General features: G+C 38.0%; 3 protein-coding genes and 1 pseudogene across 3 annotated transcripts; all 4 read right to left on the bottom strand.

The window, feature by feature from the left end:
* Nucleotides 1-301: 301 nt before the first annotated feature.
* Nucleotides 302-2,968, bottom strand: LOC131332808 (uncharacterized). Its single transcript, XM_058367107.1, has one exon. The coding sequence runs from the start codon at nt 2,966-2,968 to the stop codon at nt 302-304; it is 2,667 nt and encodes an 888-aa protein (XP_058223090.1).
* Nucleotides 2,732-4,023, bottom strand: LOC131332809 (uncharacterized). Its single transcript, XM_058367108.1, has 2 exons — nt 3,390-4,023; nt 2,732-3,300 (listed from the first exon to the last, which is right to left on the bottom strand). Exons 1-2 carry the CDS (start codon nt 4,021-4,023, stop codon nt 3,257-3,259), a joined length of 678 nt encoding a protein of 225 aa, XP_058223091.1. The 3' UTR covers nt 2,732-3,256.
* A 3,959-nt stretch (nt 4,024-7,982) lies between these two features.
* Nucleotides 7,983-9,493, bottom strand: LOC131333440 (uncharacterized). Its single transcript, XM_058367965.1, has 5 exons — nt 9,198-9,493; nt 8,997-9,058; nt 8,594-8,885; nt 8,415-8,512; nt 7,983-8,327 (listed from the first exon to the last, which is right to left on the bottom strand). The coding sequence occupies exons 1-5, from the start codon at nt 9,214-9,216 to the stop codon at nt 8,022-8,024; spliced, it is 777 nt and encodes a 258-aa protein (XP_058223948.1). The 5' UTR covers nt 9,217-9,493; the 3' UTR covers nt 7,983-8,021.
* Nucleotides 9,494-12,864: 3,371 nt separating this feature from the next.
* LOC131334063 (protein NRT1/ PTR FAMILY 1.2-like) lies at nt 12,865-21,408 on the bottom strand (annotated as a pseudogene).
* Nucleotides 21,409-21,860: the final 452 nt, after the last annotated feature.

Genomic DNA, 21,860 nt, shown 5'->3' on the forward strand with positions numbered 1-21,860 from the left:
CTTTGTATACAATATTCTTCGTGTGGTAGTGTGGTAATAGCAGATTTTCTGACTGGTTGAGATGTACTCGTATTTTGGCTGCTGTTGTTGCTCGAGATAAAGCGACATAGAGTTGTCCATGAGCAAAAACTGGTTCAGGTAGGTATATACCAACAGTACTTAATGTCTGGCCCTGAGCTTTATTTATGGTCATGGCGAAACATGTTCTGACAGGAAATTGGTGACGTGTAAATTGCACTGGGTAATGCTGAGGATCATTTGGTTGCAAAGGGATCCTTGGTATGAAAATTGTAGTGCCTTTTCATTCGCCTACTGCTATCTGAGCAGTAATCAAATGACTCTTGAATTCTTTGCATATTAATCTTGTGCCATTACATAATCCTTGGGAAGGATTTATGTTTCTTAGAAGCAGAATTGGGCTGTTCTTTTTCAACCTCAAATGATGAGTTGGCATTCCTTGAGGAGTTACAGAATTCAGGAAGTCAATGTAGAGCCCTTGTTGAGTAGGATCAGATGCTTCATCGAAACTTAAGTATGTCTGCTCTTTCCCTGGGAATTTGGCAATCATTGCTTCATTAATTTCATCAACTGCTTGGTTTTTGGGAGTGAGAATGGCCAAGTTGGTTAAAGAAAGTGAGTCTACTTTGTGTAGATCAAAGGAGGGGAAAACAAATTGGATTAGTTGGTCCAAAGGTTGCATTCTTGTGATTGGTTCTAGGATTAGGGATGGTTGCGAGTTGATTTCTCCTGCTTCATTTTCTTTTTCCGTACCATTTCCAACTCGAAGAATGTATGCGCTGAATGCTGGGTCAATCTTTGCTCGCATGTTTTCCTTTAGTTTGAATTTGATGAGTCCTAGCCATATGTATGATCTGACCAAGCTTGCGTTAATGCAATCAATCTTTGTTCCGTTAGGTATAACAGGTAGAACTTGCCTGAAATCACCTCTTAAAACCACAACTTTGCCCCCAAATAATGTATCATTTTCTGTGAGATCACTTAGGAGGTAATCCAAGGCTTCGATTGATTGCTTTTTTGCCATCGATGCTTCATCCCAAATGATACATACAGCTTCTTTAATAAGGGCAACCAAACCGGAATGTTTTGAAATGCTACAGCAGAGTTTCCCATCACCATTTATTGGGATTTTGAAGCGGGAATGAGCTGTTCTTCCATTTGGTAAAATTGATGCTGCAACGCCGGAGCTGGCTGTGGCTAGTGCAATTAAATGCTGTGAACGGATTTTTGCAAGTAAGGCTCGATAAAGGAATGTTTTGCCAGTACCTCCAGGACCATCGATAAAGAAGCTTTTGGGAGCTCGATTGAGAATAGCAGCTAGAATTTCCTTGTAAGCTGTTGCTTGCTCTAGATTGAACAAATTTGGGGCTTGCAAATCATCTTCTGATATTCGGACATTGATTTCGTCCTGTACTTCTTTTGGTATTGCTTTCTTTGTTGAATCAGAAGTAAGAAGATGGGATAATTGGAAATCATGTAGCTTCTTGCCCATAGATTCAAGCTCTGCATTCAATGCTTCAAGTAAAACTTGTCGTGCAGCATCTTTGGTCAACTTTTGTATGGAAGCATAATCTTCTATCATATCATCTTCAAATTTGAGGAATAACTCTGATGGATTGACAGGAGCACAATAAACGAGGATAGTAGAGAATAGTTGCCACAGTGATAATGGCATTCGATATAAACATGCCTCCTCCATACATTTTTCATTGTTGTTGTCATCTTGCAATAAACCATGGCTAATAGCTGCTTCTCTATATGAATTAAAGGTCAGTCCATTGACTATTCTGAGATGTGCATAGGAGGTAGGTGTTGAAATGTAGGTGAGCAGCAATCGGAGATAATATCTTTCACCTTCAGTTGGATTTGCTGTAACAATCCGACCAATGACTTCTTGTTGTTTTCGCTCTATCCATGTTCTGAATGAACCATTCCATACAAAGTGCTGCAGGAAGTCTTTGTATAATAGCTTTAATGATTTAGCTTTATCATTATGCGCGTTCATCCAAAAAAATTGTGTGAGCATTGTTCTTGACATGAACTCATTATCCATTATGTTATGTAGATTTATATCCTTCTTTAATGGTATCAACTGGCACCCTTCTAGGTGTAGCTGCAAACTGATAACAGCTGGTCGGATTTCATGGAGAGGAAATCGATATATTCTCCATGTTGCCTCTGGTGGTGATATCCATCTTGCTGCTTGGAATTGCTGGATTTCATCAATATCTTCAGGGAATTTTGATGTTACCAAGCGATAGATGATTTTGTCGTGTCCTTTGTATATATATTTATAGAGATATTTGACTGCTTTGTTAGTGGAGCATACTTCAACGTTAATATGGCAGTCAAACATAGCTAACAAATAAGGATTGTATGGAACAACCCATCTGTTGTCGAGCATCTGGCCACGAATCTGCACTTGTTCACCAGTTAGACGCCTTCTATATATTGGGTAGCCATCAGCGTCAATAGAAGTTTCAGCACAGTGACTCCTTGGATAATGATTCTTGCACTTTCCATTTTCCATGCATGTTCTTCTCATATCCAATTCTCCACATGGTCCATGCATCATGTGTTTTAGGACCATTGCATATAGATGAGGATACTTCTTCTTATCTGGTATTTCAGCTGAAATGAATGCATCAACCTTATCAATTGTGTCAAGCTTGAAGAACTTTTTAAGAATTATCAACATATGCACATAGGGGAGACCTCTCTTCTGAAATTCAACGACAAATGTATATGCTGCTACCAGACCAAAGAGTTGATTTTTAACTATTTCTTTCTGTAAATGCTCGAGTTTACTTCTGAACACTCTAGATACCAAATCTGGTCTATTTTGGGCTTCTTCATGTGGTTTCATTTCGTCCTTGATCTCTTGCCAATTTGGATTACATGTCATTGTGAGAAAGAGATCAGGTTTGCCATATCTCTCTACCAACGTCATGGCATTTAAATATCGCTTTCGCATATCCCTTGGTCCTCTTATAAAAGTGCCTGGGAGAACAATTCGTTTCCCAATCTTAGCAGGATCGGATTCACCATGTGCGATGCTATCAACAATTCCTTGGTATAAATCTGCTCGGATCTCTTCTTATCTGTTTTTGAAGTAGTCTAACCTCGAAGTTTCAATCTTAACATACATATCAACTGCAAACTGTTGCAGCAGACGTGCAGATTCTAATAGTATTGAGTTAGTATTTCTTCTGATCTGCAATCTGTACGCGTAGAACTCTCACGCTGAAACCATGTTGCCTTTGCGTTCATTTTCCTGTCGCACTAAACAAAATGAAATAATTTCAGCTCTGGTATAAATTGGGACATATTGATCAGATAACGAAGTGAATTTGAAAAGTAATGACATTTACCTGCTGCTTCATTTGCAATTAATTCCTCTGCTGTTGATGAGTATTGTGGCAAGACTTTACCTTGGCCCAAACAAATCTGTGAAGTACTTGATGGCTTAATTTTCTTGATTCCCTGATGCCATCCTGGCTCGCCGAATGGGAACAAGAGTGGATATTGAAGAGAATCGTAACAACCATAATAATAGCTAATTGTCTGACTATGACCATCATGCTTCTGAACAACTATATCACGTTCTTGTAGTTCTGGGGCATCTTCATTTTCTACCCAAATGGCAGCAACTTGTGGCACTGTTGGTGGTAAAGCAGTGTAGTCTTGTACTTTAGGATCAGCTTTTAATATGATTTGGCATTGATTCATATTTGGTAGATGAGTAAGACTACGGAAAAACTGGGAATATGGATTTCCTTGTAAGACATCAATCAAGGTGGAAATAATGTGTGGCTCCAATTTGTCTTTATCACCTCTCCTGAGTTCAGCTTCCTTTTGTGTGTCATAAAAATATAGTTGTAGATATGATGGCATTTGTCCCGAAGGATAGAGACTATCAATAAAATGGTAGATCTGTCCTTGTGCTCGAAAAGTATAAATGCCATTAACTCGCTTGGCATATGCTGGATCTAGGTGGACTCCCATTGATGTAAATGCCAAAATTTCATTGTAGGGCTTTATGTATTGAAGAAAATGAGTTGAGTCTGGGCCTAAACCTGAGTATAACTGTTGAAGTTGAAGAGGATGGCAATTGGATAAAGAGAAACTTCTCCACCAGAGCAACAGAATCTTGAAGTTTCGTAAGGAAATCTTTTGGCACCACAATGTTGACAATTTTGCACAGTTGGTAATTTGTATGTTTCAGTTGGGATAGGTCGCTGTGGTGTTCTTGGTGTAGGCATGAAAGTCCCTACTGTTATACCTATATTTGAATTTATCAAATTACCAATTGGATTTTGCAATCTGAATGAATAAAATGAAGGTTTATGGTCATACCTATGGAGACGTCGTATAGCATACCTATACAATGTTGAAAGGGCAAATATGAAACTTATATTAGTAGATGGATTTTTTGGATTGAAGGAAGCATATAGGGTTAGTAGGTATCATACATTCGTCAGGATTTCTTGAACTTGATGGCAGGGTGAGAGAATCTATAGTATCAAGATTAGAGCCATGTAGCATGTGCTGATGATTGTAAGTATTGTCTGGTACATAGCTCTGGCCTAAGCTTGACTCAATATTTTCTTCTGCACTAACTTGTTCTTGTATTTCAACTGGAATGAGTGTATTTTGTCTTCTGGACGTTCGTTCTGCATACAAAGCTCTCCTTCGTGCATTTAACCTATCTTTTTCTTCTTGTGGTAATTCACAATATTGGATTCTCACACGCTTTTTCTGAGGCATTTTTGTCTAATTGCTATGAAAATATGAAGAGTTTAGTTAGATTAATATCATATAGTAGTTCAGTTGTACCTGATTATTCTTAAATGTATATAGATACGCCATAATAAGAAGTATGAATTTGCATGTGTGATCTAAACAGAATGAAATTTCAAATAAATCAAATAAACATATATGCTGTAAGAAGATATCACGCAGATAAACTTTGATTGTCTGGTATGGAGTGCAGGAATTTGAAATGTTATGAATAGGATAGCAGAAAGGTGTATTGTAAGTTAATGTACTAATATAGGGTAAGATTTGGTATAAGACAAAGGGCAAAAAAAGAAGCATATGTGTACCTGGAGGATATTTTCGTTTGGAAAGAGTGGAAGAAAGCTAAGCACAGCAAATAGTGTACACTTGAGGGAGAAAGCAAAATCAGAGAACATTGCTACTTAACGTAATCGTTTGTAATGTAAGCATCAACAGTCAACATTATAAGTACAACTTCTAAAAATGCCTATCCAGTGGTCAATTACTTCTCAAGACAGATATATTACAGTTCATGCCAAGTTGTGTCTTGTTTGTGGAGGAATCTAGAGTCTCAAGAACTGTCTTTATTCTTCGTAACTTTAACTTAGTAAAAAGATCTTAATTTGAATTATGTGTAATCAATTAATGTGGTAGAAACATATAGAATTCTATGGCAAATTTTTTTCTTAAGTAGAGCCCTCAAGTCTATCTAATAGAGAAGAAGGAAAAGTTAGAGACTTTACTATCTGTAAATGCCATATCCAGTGTATAGGAAAGTAAGACCACATGGCTACTTCAGCTCTTTTGGGATGATAAGAAAGTTTTGTTACTTTTGAGATTAAGGAATTGCCTAGAGGGAGACATAGTGAATAGGAATTCTCTCTATTCTAGACAGTGTACGCCTAGCACTAAACTTCAGGTATTGGCAATGGTCGTTGTGCATAGTTAATTGGCATAGTCTTTCCTATTTTTTTCTTACTTCTAATTGGTGCTATGATGAAACTTGTGGTGTATTCTGTCATGAAACTTATGTTCTCTGAAGTTGGTCAAAATTGTGCTGTGTCTAAGTTTTTTTTGCCACGAGTTTGGTGGAACTCTGGATTAGGTTTGGAAGCTCTTGTTTTTTTCTTGTAAACTGTTGCTATTTTCTAGTGCTAAATTAAGTTTGCGGCTTGCTGGAGAAGATTGGGATTGCTAGGTATATTTATGCTGCTTTGCTAGAGTCAGCTATATGGTTGCTGGATTAGCTTTAGGCGTTTTTCCTTAGTTTATTGGTATTTTCTAGGTGGTGATGGAGCAAGTGAGCCCAATCTGCATTGGTAGTATGCATTATTTTTCTCAGTAATTTGAATACTAATCAAGTTGTCTTTTTTCTAATAGTTAAACTCACTTATTTTGGTTTTGATGATACCGAATTCGTTACTAATGAAACTTGAATGTAAACTTTGGAAAATTGGTCTGCAATTTCTGCAAATCTAGAGTTATGTTGATCTTTTGTAACCTAAGCATCAACGGTCAACACTATAAGTAGAAGTTCTAAAAATGCCGATCCAGAGAGCACTTATTTCTCAAGATAGATAGAGTATAGGAGATGCCAAATTTTGTCTTCTTTGTAGGGAAATTTAGACTCTCATGAACTCCTACCAGATGTGAACATGTAAGGATGATCTAAAGTGATGGAATTTGAAATACATCAAATAAACATGCATGCTCTGAGAAAAGATGAAATAGATAAACTTTCGTTTTCTCATAAGAACTGGAGGATTTAAAGTCTCATAAACAGCATAACGAAAATTTATATCATAAGTTAATGTGCTAACGTAGAGAAAGAATTGTCATAGCACAAACAAAAGGAAAGAAGAGTACGTGTACCAGAAACTGCAAGAACTGAGGATTAGTAAGTAGAAGTTCAGTTATTCAACTCCTAGCTTAGTACCAGATGAGATTCAAAATTTTGTTGCATGCGTTGGATAAAGATGTGAATATTTTGGAGAGATTCTTTGGTGTAGAAACTGTGGGCTTTGTTCAATTCTGAAGGTAAAGAAGTGGAGCTAGAAAGTGGAGGATTAAGGAATTGAGGTAGAGTATAAAGCTGGTATTCCTCAAGAGGTGGAGGTAGATAGTGGAAGCTTAAGGTGTACGTGGTACAATAGCAAAGCAGTATCACTGAAGCAAGCTACAAAGTGGGCGGTGAAGAGTTAATTCCTCCATGTGAAAGGAAACGAAAAGTAGGCTTTTGTGTGGCAGAGAAAGCAATATATATCTATTGTCTCTAATAATTGTGTATCTTTTTTGGGGAAGGATATTTTGGTATGATCTAAAGTCGATTTTACTTGTTTTTGTGTGATATATTGTCTGATAATTTGGCCAGATTTAGATTTTTTGCATCAACAAGAATGTCCAATCTCAGAAAGAACAATGGGCAATCGTAGCTTGAAGGTGTGAACAAAGTCATATTTGGATTTTTCCATAGCATGAAGACAATACATGAGTTGAAGAAGAATGCACCCAAAATACCAATAATCTCACTGTTTTTCTCTATGCTGGTGGAATCACTGGTCCAAATTTAAACGTTAGTACTCACTTTTTCATCCTTTCTCATTTTGTTCTTGCATGGTTTATCTGCTTTGGTTTTTGGTTTTTTTGTGTTTATAATCTGAATCACTTCAGAACATCAATCTTGTGAAGAAACTCATACTTGGATTTCTCCATAGGACAAAGACAACACATCACGTGAAGAACAATATACATTAATTTATTAAAAGTGCAGAATGAATTAGCAATATCTCAGAAAGACTTTCTTAAAAAAAGTGCAAAATGAAGTGAATGAAATTAACCAAGAGTAAATAATCCACAAAGTGAACATACATTAATATATTTGTTCTTAAGCAATACAATAAAGCCAAATACATCTCCAAAAGTTCTAGTATTGTTTGCTCATTACTTTCCAAAAGCCAACACATAAGTAATAGTCTATCAGAATTTGCCAAGAAGAATTTCTGATGCTACAAGACAGAAACCAGACAGAAAGACAAAAATAAATCAGCACTGTTAGGCTTGCCAAGAGAAACAAAGTTGGCTAATGATTCTGCATGCCTTCTGTCATAATGTTCCAAGAGCGCCAGTCGGAAACTTGAAACTAAAACCAGTCATCGAAAAAGGAACAGAAAAATAAAGTAGCACTGCTACACTTGTCAAAAGAAACATAGTCATCTAAGGATTCTTCATTGCTTCTGCCATGATATTCCAAGAGCAGGAGATGTAAATTCCAAACTAAAACCAGTCATAGATCCTTTCTCTATTATTTGGAGAATCCAGAATGACAACTCTCTAACGTCGAGGTTTGGTAACATAATGATTAGCACATAATCATAAAGCTGAAGCTGCAAAGCATCCAAGACTATGTTAAACATAGCAGCATTCAGTTGTGCATTATCAACAGATATGGACCAAGTTCTATTGCCCATTTGAACTGAAATAAGCTGTAAATTCAGGTCTTCAAGCACAGGCTGAAGCCTAGTTTGGAATTCCTGCATAATACATGCTTTTTATAAAACCACTAAGTCTGTAATATATGGAATAATAGTAATACAGAAGGATAGCTAATTGAACCATACCCGCAGATAATTTGTGTGTGGGTTGCACCAATAGCCAGACTTCATAAGTGGCAAATTATGTTGGATTGTTGATGGCAGACAAGCGGTTATAAAATTACCTGACATTATAAAGAATAGTTTTAGTATAAACTTTACTAAATGAACCTTCAACTCTACATGGTTTTTTCCAAACTACTAACCTTCAAAAGCATGGAATGTTCGCCAATGTTCATTGAGTAACATTGTCCAATCATATGAAACTTCCACATCATTTTGATCAAGAATTATTGCATTAAAAATCCACCTCCGCTCACACGCTAAAATTAGCTTGTAGTTAGTTGTGAGAGCATGAGTTGTATGAAACTCATGCCAACCCTTTTGCATGACAGCATTCACAACTTGAATAGGCCAAACCTTACATTCGCGTTTTATCAAGATCCAAATAGTCCTACTGATGCCTTCGAAAGAAGAGCGTAAACCGTCGGGCAATAGCTCGGCAAGACAAAACAATATATTCTGGAAAATTAGTAGCCTATGAATAATTACATATGAACTGAGCAGGGCTGTCTTGAATAATCACAAGGATAAAGACAACAAACAGACCATAGTTGGCGCAAACACGTGAAGCTGGGACATATGCTTAATATACCAGCATCGTCCAACACCTACAAAATACAAAACCAGAAATAATATTAAAATTATAAGCACTTCGTAGTCACAACAATATCTTCATATTTAACATGCTAAAACCTCATGCATCTGTTAATTATAACTTATATATTATATGTTGAACTGAAGAAATACCTGGAGTGCTATATCGCATGAAGGAATTATGCACAAGAGCATCCAACCATTTGACTAAATCATCTCGTACAGTCCTTCCAAATTCTCATCCAAACCCAATATGTCCCTGTACTCGCGCACAAAAAGACTAAATGCTTTATACTTGAGGTGCCCAGGAGATGGATACGTTGCGACAGCAGCAATCACCCTTTGGCCTTGAATGGGGAGAAGGCAATAAAACCCTCCATGTGGAATTTCAGCATTCCGATGCCTCACATGCAACCACCGGCGAAATGGAACATGCACAACCATACTACTGAATCATAAAACCAAGGATCGAGAACTCATTGAATATGTGTTCTGAAATGAAAATACATATCGGAATTAAGTCCATATACTTAACTATATTAATAATAGCTTCATATTACCCTTCACTTTGCATTCAACAAATACTCTTGACTCCACATTGAAGAAATCAGATGAGGAATTTTAAAATGTACAAATCAATTGGCCTAAATAGCTCCGCACAAATCAAACACAGGTAGTAGCTTATTACTCTTGACTCCACATTCAGCAAATCAAATGATCCAAGACACATGCAACTACCAAAACAACCAAAGAATAAAAACAGAGCAAGAACATAACCTCCCACCAACGGCAACAGCTACAGCAGCCACAGCAGCCTAAAAATCATACGACCAAATAAAAAAGCATCGACGAAATCAAGCGGCGAACATCGAAGAAACGCCAAGCAACAGTTGAGGAACTTGCATACTGGACTAAGCCTCTCTGTTTTTCCCTTTTGTTGTAAACCCCTCATGAAATCCACCTGTCCAACACATACTGTCACATAGCCCACTACATGGCACAAGCAAAATAACCAATAGCCCACTACATGACCCAGGCAAAATGACCAATTGCCCCAACATTCCAACAACACACTCATCCAAATCAAGGGCTAAATTAGTCCAATCCAAAAAAGTGCCAAGCGAAAAATTGATTGGAACTCCCTCTTCTTATAGAGGAGGAGGATATGTATTTTTACTTCAATACGTGTGGGAAAACTAACATTAATGTAAGAGGAAGATAAAAATAGAGACAGAATTTGAGAGTGTGTGTGTGTTGTGTGGAACAAGTGAAATTTAATTGAAAGTAAATTGGTGTGTCTGATTTTATCTCTCGAAAAATCCCAACCAGTGATTTGCACGTGAATTTTTCCTACTTTCAATTTTTTTCTCTATTTTAATTCGTCATGTTTTTTATTTAGTAAGTAGCAAATCAATTTATACCTATCCCATTTATATTTCTTTTTTCCCCATGTTGCATGCATGTAGAAATGTTTTCCTAGGTTCATAAAGTTAAATATAAGTGTTTGCTAATGTATTGTTTTTGCCTTTTTGGTTATGTTGATTTTTTTTTTTGGTATCAGAAAGTCGTTCGTTAATCGTTATGTTGTGTGCTTGTAGTATTTGAGCAAAAGGCAGCAAGACCAATATAACCCTTCTATATAGAAATCTGTTGATTTCATGCACTGTTTGCAAGTTTATACACAGTTAATTTGGGCAAAGCACAAGCAACGAAAACAATAAGGTTAACTTCTCCCTTGGATCCTTCGCAATCCTTCCTAAATTAATCAAAAAGATCGTGAAATATTTATGGTGTTACTGTTTGCATGCAAATTTATTGGCTCAATCAAAAGATGACATGTGGCCACTTACATTGAACAAAATGGAACACACATGGGTTGAAACGTATAGAATCACATAGTTAAAAGAGCGATGACGTTCTGATTAATTCAATGTACGTCGTTTCATGAAAAAGAATGAACATTGCCAGGTGTCACTCAAACAAAGAATCAGAAGGAGCGTACAGTTCGAAGCCCATAGGTGCGAATTGTCCCATTCAAAACAAGAGCGGTTTATATAGGTTTGACATGGTCAAAGAAATTGAATTTTGGACTTAAACTGCCCACTATGGGCACGATGCAGTTGAGGGGAGTGAGATAAGGGATGAACTAAGGCACTAAAGGCGGTTACAAGCAATATAGCCATGGAGGGAAAGTTTGAATTCAAACTTCGAAGTGACTTCGAAGGCAGCTAAGCGGAGAATGGAAGCCGTTGAGCAGACCCCAAGAGTTTGCTTAGAAATAGAAGAAATGAAAGAAAGAAAACCCCCCCAAACAAATCATCAAACAAACCGCTATGCTATGCTTGGTTTGTCCATTAAGCAGTAATTTAAAAACTTAGACTTAGTTCGCAGTAGTTAAGAGTAGTTCTTAGTAGTAGTAATCACACTGTAATCTGTTCTGTTCGTTTTTGAAGTTGGAGAATCAATTGGAAAGCAAGTTGATTTGAATTGATCAAGGTATCTTGTTTCTTCTTTGGTTTGTCAAATTTCTAGTGAATCGTTATGCTGTTTCAATACTTCTAGAAAGAAAAATCCTCTTCGTTGAGGTAATTGAACCGACGCCACAATCGTCTGATTAAGTTTGGCTTTTATAAGTTAAATCTGAAAAGATAATTACAAGCTTTTTTGGCACGCTTGCACACAATCATATTTTTGAAGTACCTAAAAATCCCAGCCAAATTGTTACACAGTAGATAGCCAACTACAATATTATACATAGAACCTGCCACCAAGGGAGGTAGCCTATCTAGTGCTTCATAGCTTACTCCCAAGTGGTTTCCAAGGTTCAAGTCATGCTAATGAGTAACGAAGCCCTTTCGAACTTTGCCCTCCTGCGAAGTCCGGTTGTGTTCCACTAGCCCTTGATGGGGCAATATTCGTTGCACCTCTTTGGTCCCTAACAAGACCCGCCACGGGTCTAGAGTTCCTATGGTCACGTTCAAGGGAGAGTTACAAAGAAATACTTACTATATGTAGACCCTCTATTATACACATGGGTTGAAACGTATAGAATCACATAGTTAAAAGAACGATGACGTTCTGATTAATTCAATGTCGTTTCATGAAAATGAATGAACATTGCCAGGTGTCACTCAAACAAAGAATCAGAAGGAGCGTACAGGTCAAAGCCCATAGGTGCGAATTGTCCCATTCAAAACAAGAGCGGTTTATATAGGTTTGACATGGTCAAAGAAATTGAATTCTGGACTTAAACTGCCCACTATGGGCACGATGCAGTTGAGGGGAGTGGGATAAGGGATGAACTAAGGCACTAAAGGCAGTTACAAGCAAATAGCCATGGAGGGAAAGTTTGAATTCAAACTTCGGAGTGACTTCGAAGGCAGCTAAGCGGAGAATGGAAGCCGTTGAGAAGACCCCAAGAGTTTGCTTAGAAATAGAAGAAATGAAAGAAAGAAAAACCCCCAAACAAATCATCAAACAAACCGCTATGCTATACTTGGTTTGTCCATTAAGCAGTAATTTAAAAACTTAGACTTAGTTCGAAGTAGTTAAGAGTAGTTCTTAGTAGTAGTAATCACACTGTAATCTGTTCCGTTCGTTTTTGAAGTTGGAGAATCAATTGGAAAGCAAGTTGTTTTGAATTGATCAAGGTATCTTGTTTCTTCTTTGGTTTGTCAAATTTCTAGTGAATCGTTATGCTGTTTCAATACTTCTAGAAAGAAAAATCCTCTTCGTTGAGGTAATTGAACCAACGCCACAATCGTCTGATTAAGTTTGGCTTTTATAAGTTAAATCTGAAAAGATAATTACAAGCTTTTTTGGCACGCTCGCACACAATCATATTTTTGAAATAGCTAAAAATCCCAGCCAAATAATTACACAGTAGATAGCCAACTACAGTATTATACATAGAACCTGCCACTAAGGGAGGTAGCCTATCTAGTGCTTCATAGCTTACTCCCAAGTGGTTTCCAAGGTTCAAGTCATGCTAACTAGTAACGACGCCCTTTCGAACTTTGCCCTCCTGCGAAGTCTGGTTGTGTTCCACTAGCCCTTGATGGGGCAGTATTCGTTGTACCTCTTTGGTCCCTAACAAGACCCGCCACGGGTCTAGAATTCCTATGGTCACGTTCAAGGGAGAGTTGCAAAGAAATACTTACTCTATGTAGACCCTCTATTATACAAGCGTATGGTTCATGTACATATCTCATGCAGCTAGCTAGGTTAGAGGAGGAACCAACTCCATTCATCTCTTACACATCACTGATCGTCCCCTTCCTCCCAGGCCCTACTACTCCTTTCTCCCACACCAGGACCATAAGCCCTACTACAAACCCAAAAGTACATAACATTTACCAAACTCAAACCAGCCAAAACCCAGAAGTAATAATCATAATGACCCTTATTAATATTACTCGAAATCCAGCTCTCCTCTCCTCCCCTCCCAGTGAAATCGTTAACCGCGCTCATAATAAAACTTGCGAACAAATTCCCAACCGACATCCCTACAAAAATAAGATTCGAAGCGATGCTCAACATGCTTATGGGGAACTCTGAGAAATAAAACTCGTTTTGCCCCACAGCATTGAACCCCTCCGCCAATCCGCTTAAGCAGTGTTGAGGCACGAGCCAGAACGCTGACATGGCCACCACGGCATGTGGGTCATCCGAATACCCTTCCTTAACTGCCATGGCCCGACGAATACTCTCCACAATTGCGGCAACTACCATTGATGTGAAGGAGAAAAAAAGGCCGATTCCCATTCTCTGTTTGGGGCTAAGTTGAACCGGTTTCCCTGCAATTTTTGAGGCGAGGGGAAGGATTAGGCGGTCATAGAGAGCAATCCACAGGGTTAAGGAAATCATTACAAACACGCCAAAAGAGGCGGCTGGGATTTCGAAGTTTGAAGTGAGGTGGCGGTTCATAGAACTTGCTTGGAGTACAGGGAAAGAGTTTTGGGTTAGGCTTGCGGATATCATGATTCCGGTAGACCATAGTGGGATGACCTTGATTAGTGCTTTTAGCTCCTCTACTTGGTCTACTGTGCAAAGACTCCACGGATCCGAAGCCCTTCCGTCTGCAGTTAGGTCTTGTTCTAGGTCTTTAATGATACAAGCTTTGTCCAAGAACCTGGGAAAAGGCCAACGAAGAAAACAGAAATGAAGTTTGTAATTAGCCATCATGCTTTTGATATACCACGGAAAAAAATGATTTACTAACAGAACTTTATACACAGCTCCCCTGGGTGACTAAAAGGAACCGAGACCCCCGGCAGGCTCTTTGAGAGTCAACTACCTATAGGTTTCTATTGCCCCACCAAGGGCTGGATTCACAGGAGGGCAAGGTTCGAGGGGGCGTTAACCGCATGACTCAAATCTTGGACCTCTTTGACCATCCAAATCACTTGGGAGTCAAACATTTTTAACACATGGCACCTGCATTTTGGAATTATGAAGCAAAAATGAAAGGATCACAAAAATTAAAAAAATAAAAATAAATCTGTACGAGAAGTGGTATGAAATTATGCCCTCTTAGTGTTGCCAAAAAGTAAAAAGTTACCGGTTCAACAAGTCACACCTACCAGTTCGATCAAATTCAGAGAACCACATAAGAACGTTTCACCTCTATTCGGTAGCGTTTCTGCTTTCAATGCTTGTGGAAACAATCACAATACTCAGTTGGACGTCATCATCGCATTTTCATTTTCGTGCAGATTTTTTTTGGAGAAATTCAAAACATGTTTTGGTGTTCTTGAGAGGTCAGTCGATTTTTGAGAAACTTTTCAATAGCTCAGCCAAAAAAGTTTTCCGTGCTTTCCCAAATAAAATTGAAGTATCTCCCACATGACAAACATACACTCTTACTCCCAAATAAAAAGTGCAGATAGAATACAAAATCGAACGCACATTGTGATAATGATGATATTACCATACATTAGTTTCTCAGTGGGGACAACCAGCATTGATCCCTTTCTGAAGTTATACAATAATACAATACATCCGGGCGTTGCGATGATAATTCAAGATGCCTGTTCTTGTAAGAGGCTACAATCACTTGAAATATACCAGTGAGCAAGCTCGACTTAGCCTTCAACTTGATATAAAACGGAGAAGCCAAAAAGAACAACGCCGCCGACAAAAACATGAGCACGACCGGAACTCCAAAACCAATTTCCCAACCAATGTTATCCTGAAGGTACACAATACAAGTCATGGCAACAAGAATGGAAAACGTGGTGGAAACATAGTACCAGCTGAAGTAGCTTTCCAAGGCACGGGGATTTTTACGGCTGTTGTGTTTTTCCAGCTGGTCGGCACCAAAGGCTAAGGAAGATGACCTGATGCCCCCTAGCCCGATCGACATGAGGCTGAAAGAGGAGCATAAAGAGATGAGTTGGAGAGTTGTGGGAGAGATGCAGATGGAGCTTGTTTGGTTGCAAGGAGGAAGTTGTGCTTGGGGAATCATGGTGGTTAACCATAGGAGAGCCATCCCCTGCAATTTAGGAAATTAGTTGAACTAGAGGGTGACTGGGAGGCTATGACTTGTTTGAATTGCAATTGAACGAAATTCACACAGGGAAAGTTGGATTGGGTGTTGAAATAGGTATTGAAGTGATGATCCATCTAAAGTCTTGCATTATGGAGAAGAAATATAATTCGGTGGAGTAGCATAAGTTCTTTAAACTCGGGAGGAAATGGGTTTCGATAGAAACCATTTCAGATACGATCGAAGACATTTCTACCATTGAGTCTAAAGGACTCATCGGTACTGGCAAGTAGTATATTGGTTGTGCTTTTTATAAGAGATTGGGAAAAAAAAAAAACCAATAGGAAGTCTGCTAAGGAATTGAACATAAAACAGTTATTCTGAAATTCAAATTATCCTGCCAGGAAGTTCTTTCAGAATACTCACCAAAAGAAGTGAAAGAACAGAAACAAAGAGAGATGAAATGTCCCTTGTTTGTTCAACATTTCAGAATTATTTTTTTATTTTTTCTTCAGAAAACTATTCCGAAAGACAAAATATGGAAGTCTAGGTATAGATTTATTTTGAGTGAAAATGGTGTTTTAATTATATCATTTTGGAGTTATCTTAATAAATAGTCGTTAACTATCAAGTCTAAACAAGCAAGTTTCGAAATCCATAAACTAACTGAGATTTATTAAGGAAATGATGCAAAATTTGAGTTTTAAAACATGCTTGATGATAAGGGTATTAGTGTATTACAACAAATGATCTATTGGTGAAGAAACTAGGTGGTGTTCATTCCAATTTGTTTGTTTTTATTATGAACGTATACGTGTTATCATAATAGCTACAGAAAGCACTTATTAATTTGTCACATCTCACATCTTCTGTGATATAAAAGAAACTACAGGGCCTCCTAAACAATTGAGAGCTACCCATAGCTAGCCGGGTTGTTTCAGTATATACATTTATACAAGATCAAACATTACTAAAAGCCTTGTCCTGATATGCTATGCCTACCTGAATCATTTCCCATGAATCTGTTCTACTAAGGGCTATATATATTAATTTCATAACGCAACCTCAGTGTCAATTCTTTTCCATCATAAAAGTAATCGCTGATACGCCTGCACTTTGTTTATTAGATTCATGTGTTCGTATACACAGTACTCCTGGATTATTTAATCACAAACAATTGAATTATTCAATAAGCCAAGTTTAAAAAAATAAAAGTCGGTTGTACTCAAACAATTGAATTATTCAATAAGCTGTCGTGGAAAGTGCAGGATGAACGAAACATAATTTCTGTTGGAAATTGGAGTGGAAAGTTTACCAGGAGACTAACAATGCACCCGAACCCGATCATCCGAAACTGGCCCACTGAAGAATCAGCCATGAACGCCCCAATAAGAGGCATGAAATTGGTGGCAGCTGACCATAAAAAGAGTAGGTTGGACCCAGTGGCCATATCCATGTGATATTCAGTCATTAGGTAAATTATCATGTTTGGCATGACCCCAATACTTGCTACCCTCTCAAATGCCTCATTTGCTGCCAAAAATAAAGAACACAAAAAATTAGAAAACCATTAGCTATAGCGAAGAATTATCTAAACAAACCAAACCAAACTAAATCAGCCCAATCAAAGAATCAGTTGGGTATGCTACATGAATCCCTTTTTCACATTGAGTTTTGTCGAGAGCATCTGGTTCCACTCCATCAATCAAACAAATGTAAGCCTAAATACATTCGAACTATCCTCAATTTTCACATACCCCTATAGTTATAAAAAAAAAAACACATTTGCTGCCCCGAAAAAGTTTTTAAATAATTAATAGCCAAAAAAAAAAACGCGACAAGTTAACTGTCCAATTTCCTGCCCAAAAAAGAATTTTAAAAAATTCCAACCAACAAGTAACCATGAAAATTAAATGACCTCTTACCTCAGGAAAAAAAAAGCAACCTGAAATCACTGAGAATTTTCGTACCCTGAAAATACCCAAAAACCGAAATTTATGAGCCAAAATAATTTTTGGGTGAAACACTGAAACCCATTTCACATCAGCTGTGGAGAACCTTATACACACCCTCAAATCCTTGTACACCTCATTTCTCTGATTATTTTTCTGGGAGCATAGCATTTCTGCCCACAATACTAGAATTAGTAAACCAAGAAGTCTACCCCCTGGCACGGTTTCACCGCTCCTACCAAACGGCGTCTTTTTGCGAAATGTAGGGAATGAGCGGGAACAGCCCCTTGGTCCCTATTTGGTGCCATGGGCATGATAATTGATGATTTTGTGTAGGTTCCAAAAATAATTCAAACCGCAAGACTTCTTCAAATGTTTTTTATGGGTAAAAAATTAGGGTAGTGATAATGTCAAAATTGTTTTTGTTAGTGCCAAAACTTTAATGCATAAGTGTAACACCCCGATTTTCCAAAGAATTTCGGAAGCATTAACCCTAAAACACACTGAATTTTATAAACTACTAGGCCCCTATTTGTCGTTATACAAAATTTATATTAAAAATAAATACAAAAAAAATCTAACATTTCTATTTAAACATCTTCAGAGCGACTCTAGTCTTGATAAAGATTCCAAGAATACTCAGTCTCCGCTCTTGGTATTCCTCCTGTCTCAAATAGCTCCACCATTTAACCCTGCATCCTCTGGCAAATTGATCGCCAAAGCAACCGATTTACCAGGATACAAACGTATCCGTGAGTGACAATTCACCCAGTAGAATAATCTCAATCCTACCAACCCCTTACTCTACAATTAACAGTTCAACAATATAACAATTGATAATACACAGAAGGTACAGAATAATAACACATCATCATTTTCTTTACTATCCATTAACTTATATGAAATCTAAGAATCTTCTCCATAAGATCCTTTCCTCCCACATCCACTAACTACAACCGTCTCATGGGTCCACCATTCCTCTTGCTTGTCCTGCACCAGGGCCCTAGGTGAGCGCACCTAAGTTATGTACCTAGTATGTTCTCACTTAAGACCATAACAGGAGGATCGAGTCATCCCATGACGCATCGTACATTAGGGTCGCACATCACCTACTACTAACTATAATCGTCTCATGGGACCTATTTCCTCTTGAACAAAGAAGCAAATTTTCCCATGACGCATTATACATTAGCATCACAATATTTCTCAACACTGGGCCTCGTTGGCTACCCATTTTAACACAGGGCCCCATTGGTTACCCTTGCCATCACCATGGCTCAAATCACAATCCACACAATCACACTTCCAACACTTTACCAATTTCCATTTACTTAACATCGTCTACGTGAATCACTACTCGTAACCACCCAATGAACCTAAGTCCATTCTAGCACGTACAACATGATACAATTAATAACAGCTCATTTCATAGCATGATACATTTCAATGAGATAAAAGTACATATCAAATAATATTGGGCGAGTAAGTAAAGACATAATATTTTAATTATGATTAGGCCGATGCCCCTTTGGGTTGCTTAAACTTTTCATAAACATCTCTGTTCATTAATAGTTAACCAGGATAAATGAGTCGTAACACACATTCAAGATTTTTAATTATCAAAGTGTGACAAGTAGGGTAAACATGAAACAATACATAGTTTAGGGTTAATTCTGGAATCAACGTAAGCATGAGGGGCTAACTGCAATTTCAGTACCCTTTTTTTAAAATAGTAATCCTATGTGTACCGACCATTTTTGGACCGAAACCGTACCGACGGCCGCGCGCGGCCGTCTCCGGCCACCGGACGGCCGATCCGAGCCGTCCAAAAATTTTAAAAAAAAAAACCGAGGGTATACACGAAAAATAGGGTGTTTAGATCAAGCACCCTACACACATCGGATGACGTTGATTCCCGCGTTGGGCCCCTCGGTTTTTTTTTTTAAAATTTTTGGACGGCTCGGATCGGCCGTCCGGTGGCCGGAGACGGCCGCGCGCGGCCGTCGGTACGGTTTCGGTCCAAAATGGTCGGTGTATATAGCAGTACTCTTTTTAAAATTTCAACGTTCATGAACAGTGCTCATTCGAAAAAAAACAGAGCAAAACTTCGAATCACTGGGTTTTGATCCGTGAACCGATTTCTTCTATTCTAACTCATTAAAATCATCATTTCAGGACTGAATATACTTAGGGAGAGGTAGGAGAAGGATTATAATACCTCGGTTCCGGCCGAAACAGCGGTTAACGGGTTCGGACAGTTTCGGACTATTTCAGAAAAATCGGAGAAGACAACGGGAACGGGGGACCTCGAGTGGCCGATTCGTGACTATTTTCTGACGGTATTGTAGCTATTTGTTTTCTAGATTGAAGTGGGCTGTTATGAAGTTGAAACGGGACTGCATCTAGGTTATTTCAGAGCCAAAACAGGGCTGGTTTTGGGACTGGTTTTTGGGCAGTTTCGAAGCTTAAATAGGGTCGGATTGCAGCTGTATTGGGCCGGTTCCTGGGAGCTTCAATGGAACTATTTTTCGAGATGTTTCGGAGAGGAACGAGGCTATTCGGGGACCGTCGTTTCCAGGCCGGAACGGGGCTATGTTTGTGGCCGAAATGGTGAAGGAGAATAAGAGGAGAAATGGGTTAGCTCTAAAAAAAAAATGGAGTTGGGTTCTCTGTAACTATGTGCCGAGATAAACAAGGAAGTGGAGTGGGTTATTTTTGTAGGGATAAAAGTGGGAGTAGTTGGAGTGTGGGAGTATAAGGGTGGAGGTGGTGGAGGGTGCCGAATGGAGAGAGAGAGAGAGAGAGAGAGAGAGAGAGATTCGGGAGATGAGAGATGGAGCATAATCCCTCATTTCCAGGAAACAAACTATTGCTATATTTACATATACATATATCATTACAAATATTTAGATGGTTAAAGTTAATTTTAACATGTAATCGATTAAATTTTGTTACATAATAATTATTGAACTAACTAGTTAAAAGAAATTAATAAAGTTTGGGATAACAATAAATCTTTTTATTTAAAAAAAAAATTGGTTCAAAAATCCGGGTCGTTACAATAAGTCTTGTACTCTGCACATGGTACAAGCTTTTTGTGTACTAGAATTTTGGTACTAAGAAAAACAGTTTTGACATTATCATTTTCCAAAAATTATCTCAATTAGATATTCGTAAGGACTTTTTCAGCATTCGTAGGGTTCTATACGAATGCTGGAAAAGCCCTTAACTATTTATTGATGATTTTGTGGCAAAAATGATTAAAATCGCAAATTATTATAAAAATATTTTTTTATGAATTCTTTCAAAAAAATTAGCTCAATCCAAAATTAGTAAGAGTTTTTTAAGCATTCATAGGCCCTACGAAATCTGGCCACAATACTAGAATTATTAATGCCTTGTTCTCTTTCCTTTTCAAAAGGCATTTTTAAAAAAATACCTCCTGGATTCTTTCTACCTTCAACATTTCTCTCTCTGTCACTCTTCACTTATTACCCTTACTATTTTTTCAAAAAAAATTTCAAATCCAAATCCAAATCCAACACAGCTTAAAAAAAAAAAAAAAAAGGGCCCTATTCGTTCTCGTTAAATATTCTTCACCCCACTCCAACACACACACACACACACACATGGTGCCAATATAGGAACGTAATTTGTATTCACAATGGGAAAATAAAAAGATGAGGGGGTACTGCACCTAGGATGAATGGCATAGTTCTGAAGCCACCGTTTTGGTTGCCCAAGAGAGGCTCTTCGATCATCTTCTTTTCATCTGATGGACTCTCCCTCCCTATCAGTATCTTCTTTTCATCTGATCGACTCTTCTTCCCCCTCAGTATCTTCTTTGCAATTACACAAATTGGTCCTCACACACACACACAGAGTGAGAGAGAGAGAGAGAGAGAGAGAGAGAGAGGTGTTCTTTGTTGGGATTGATGGTTTCACAAGCTACTAGAGGCCGGCAGTTTGCTTATGCTTGCGAAAGGGAGACGGGTGGGCCCATCACAACCGTTCAATTAAGGCAATTTTCTCCAGCTAGTACCCAAATTTTCAAACAAAAAGAAAATCTAAAAGCATAACGATGAAACCCTGTTCTCCAAAATAATCCGAAAATACCCCTGAGTTAACGGTTGACTTTCAGCCACGGGACATTAGAGCATCCACATTGTGATAAGCAAATTAATATGGATAACCAAACTTAACAACAATGCTAAAAAAATACCTCACATTGTAATAGTCAAAGTTACAAGTCTTTTAGCAAATAACCAAATTCCACCCATTCCATAACCAAACTTAACAACTTTTATCAATAACCAAAACTCAATAATCAAACCCAATAACCAAATTCAAAACTAAAAAACTAAAAAACGCCCCACA

The sequence above is a fragment of the Rhododendron vialii genome, chromosome 7a (genome assembly GCF_030253575.1).
Source record: "Rhododendron vialii isolate Sample 1 chromosome 7a, ASM3025357v1".
NCBI lineage: Eukaryota > Viridiplantae > Streptophyta > Magnoliopsida > Ericales > Ericaceae > Rhododendron > Rhododendron vialii.

Bases quoted from the DNA above. Each gene is read 5' to 3' on its own strand.
- LOC131332808 (XM_058367107.1), bottom strand. From the start codon at position 2,968: ATGACGTTGGTAGAGAGATATGGCAAACCTGATCTCTTTCTCACAATG.
- LOC131332809 (XM_058367108.1), bottom strand. From the start codon at position 4,023: ATGGGAGTCCACCTAGATCCAGCATATGCCAAGCGAGTTAATGGCATT. The intron at 3,301-3,389 runs GTAAATGTCATT...CATTTTGTTTAG, and splicing joins AATTGCAAATGAAGCAGCAG to TGCGACAGGAAAATGAACGC.
- LOC131333440 (XM_058367965.1), bottom strand. The intron at 8,886-8,996 runs GTCTGTTTGTTG...TGTCTTGCCGAG, and splicing joins ACGTGTTTGCGCCAACTATG to CTATTGCCCGACGGTTTACG. The intron at 8,513-8,593 runs GTTAGTAGTTTG...TTATAATGTCAG, and splicing joins AACATTCCATGCTTTTGAAG to GTAATTTTATAACCGCTTGT.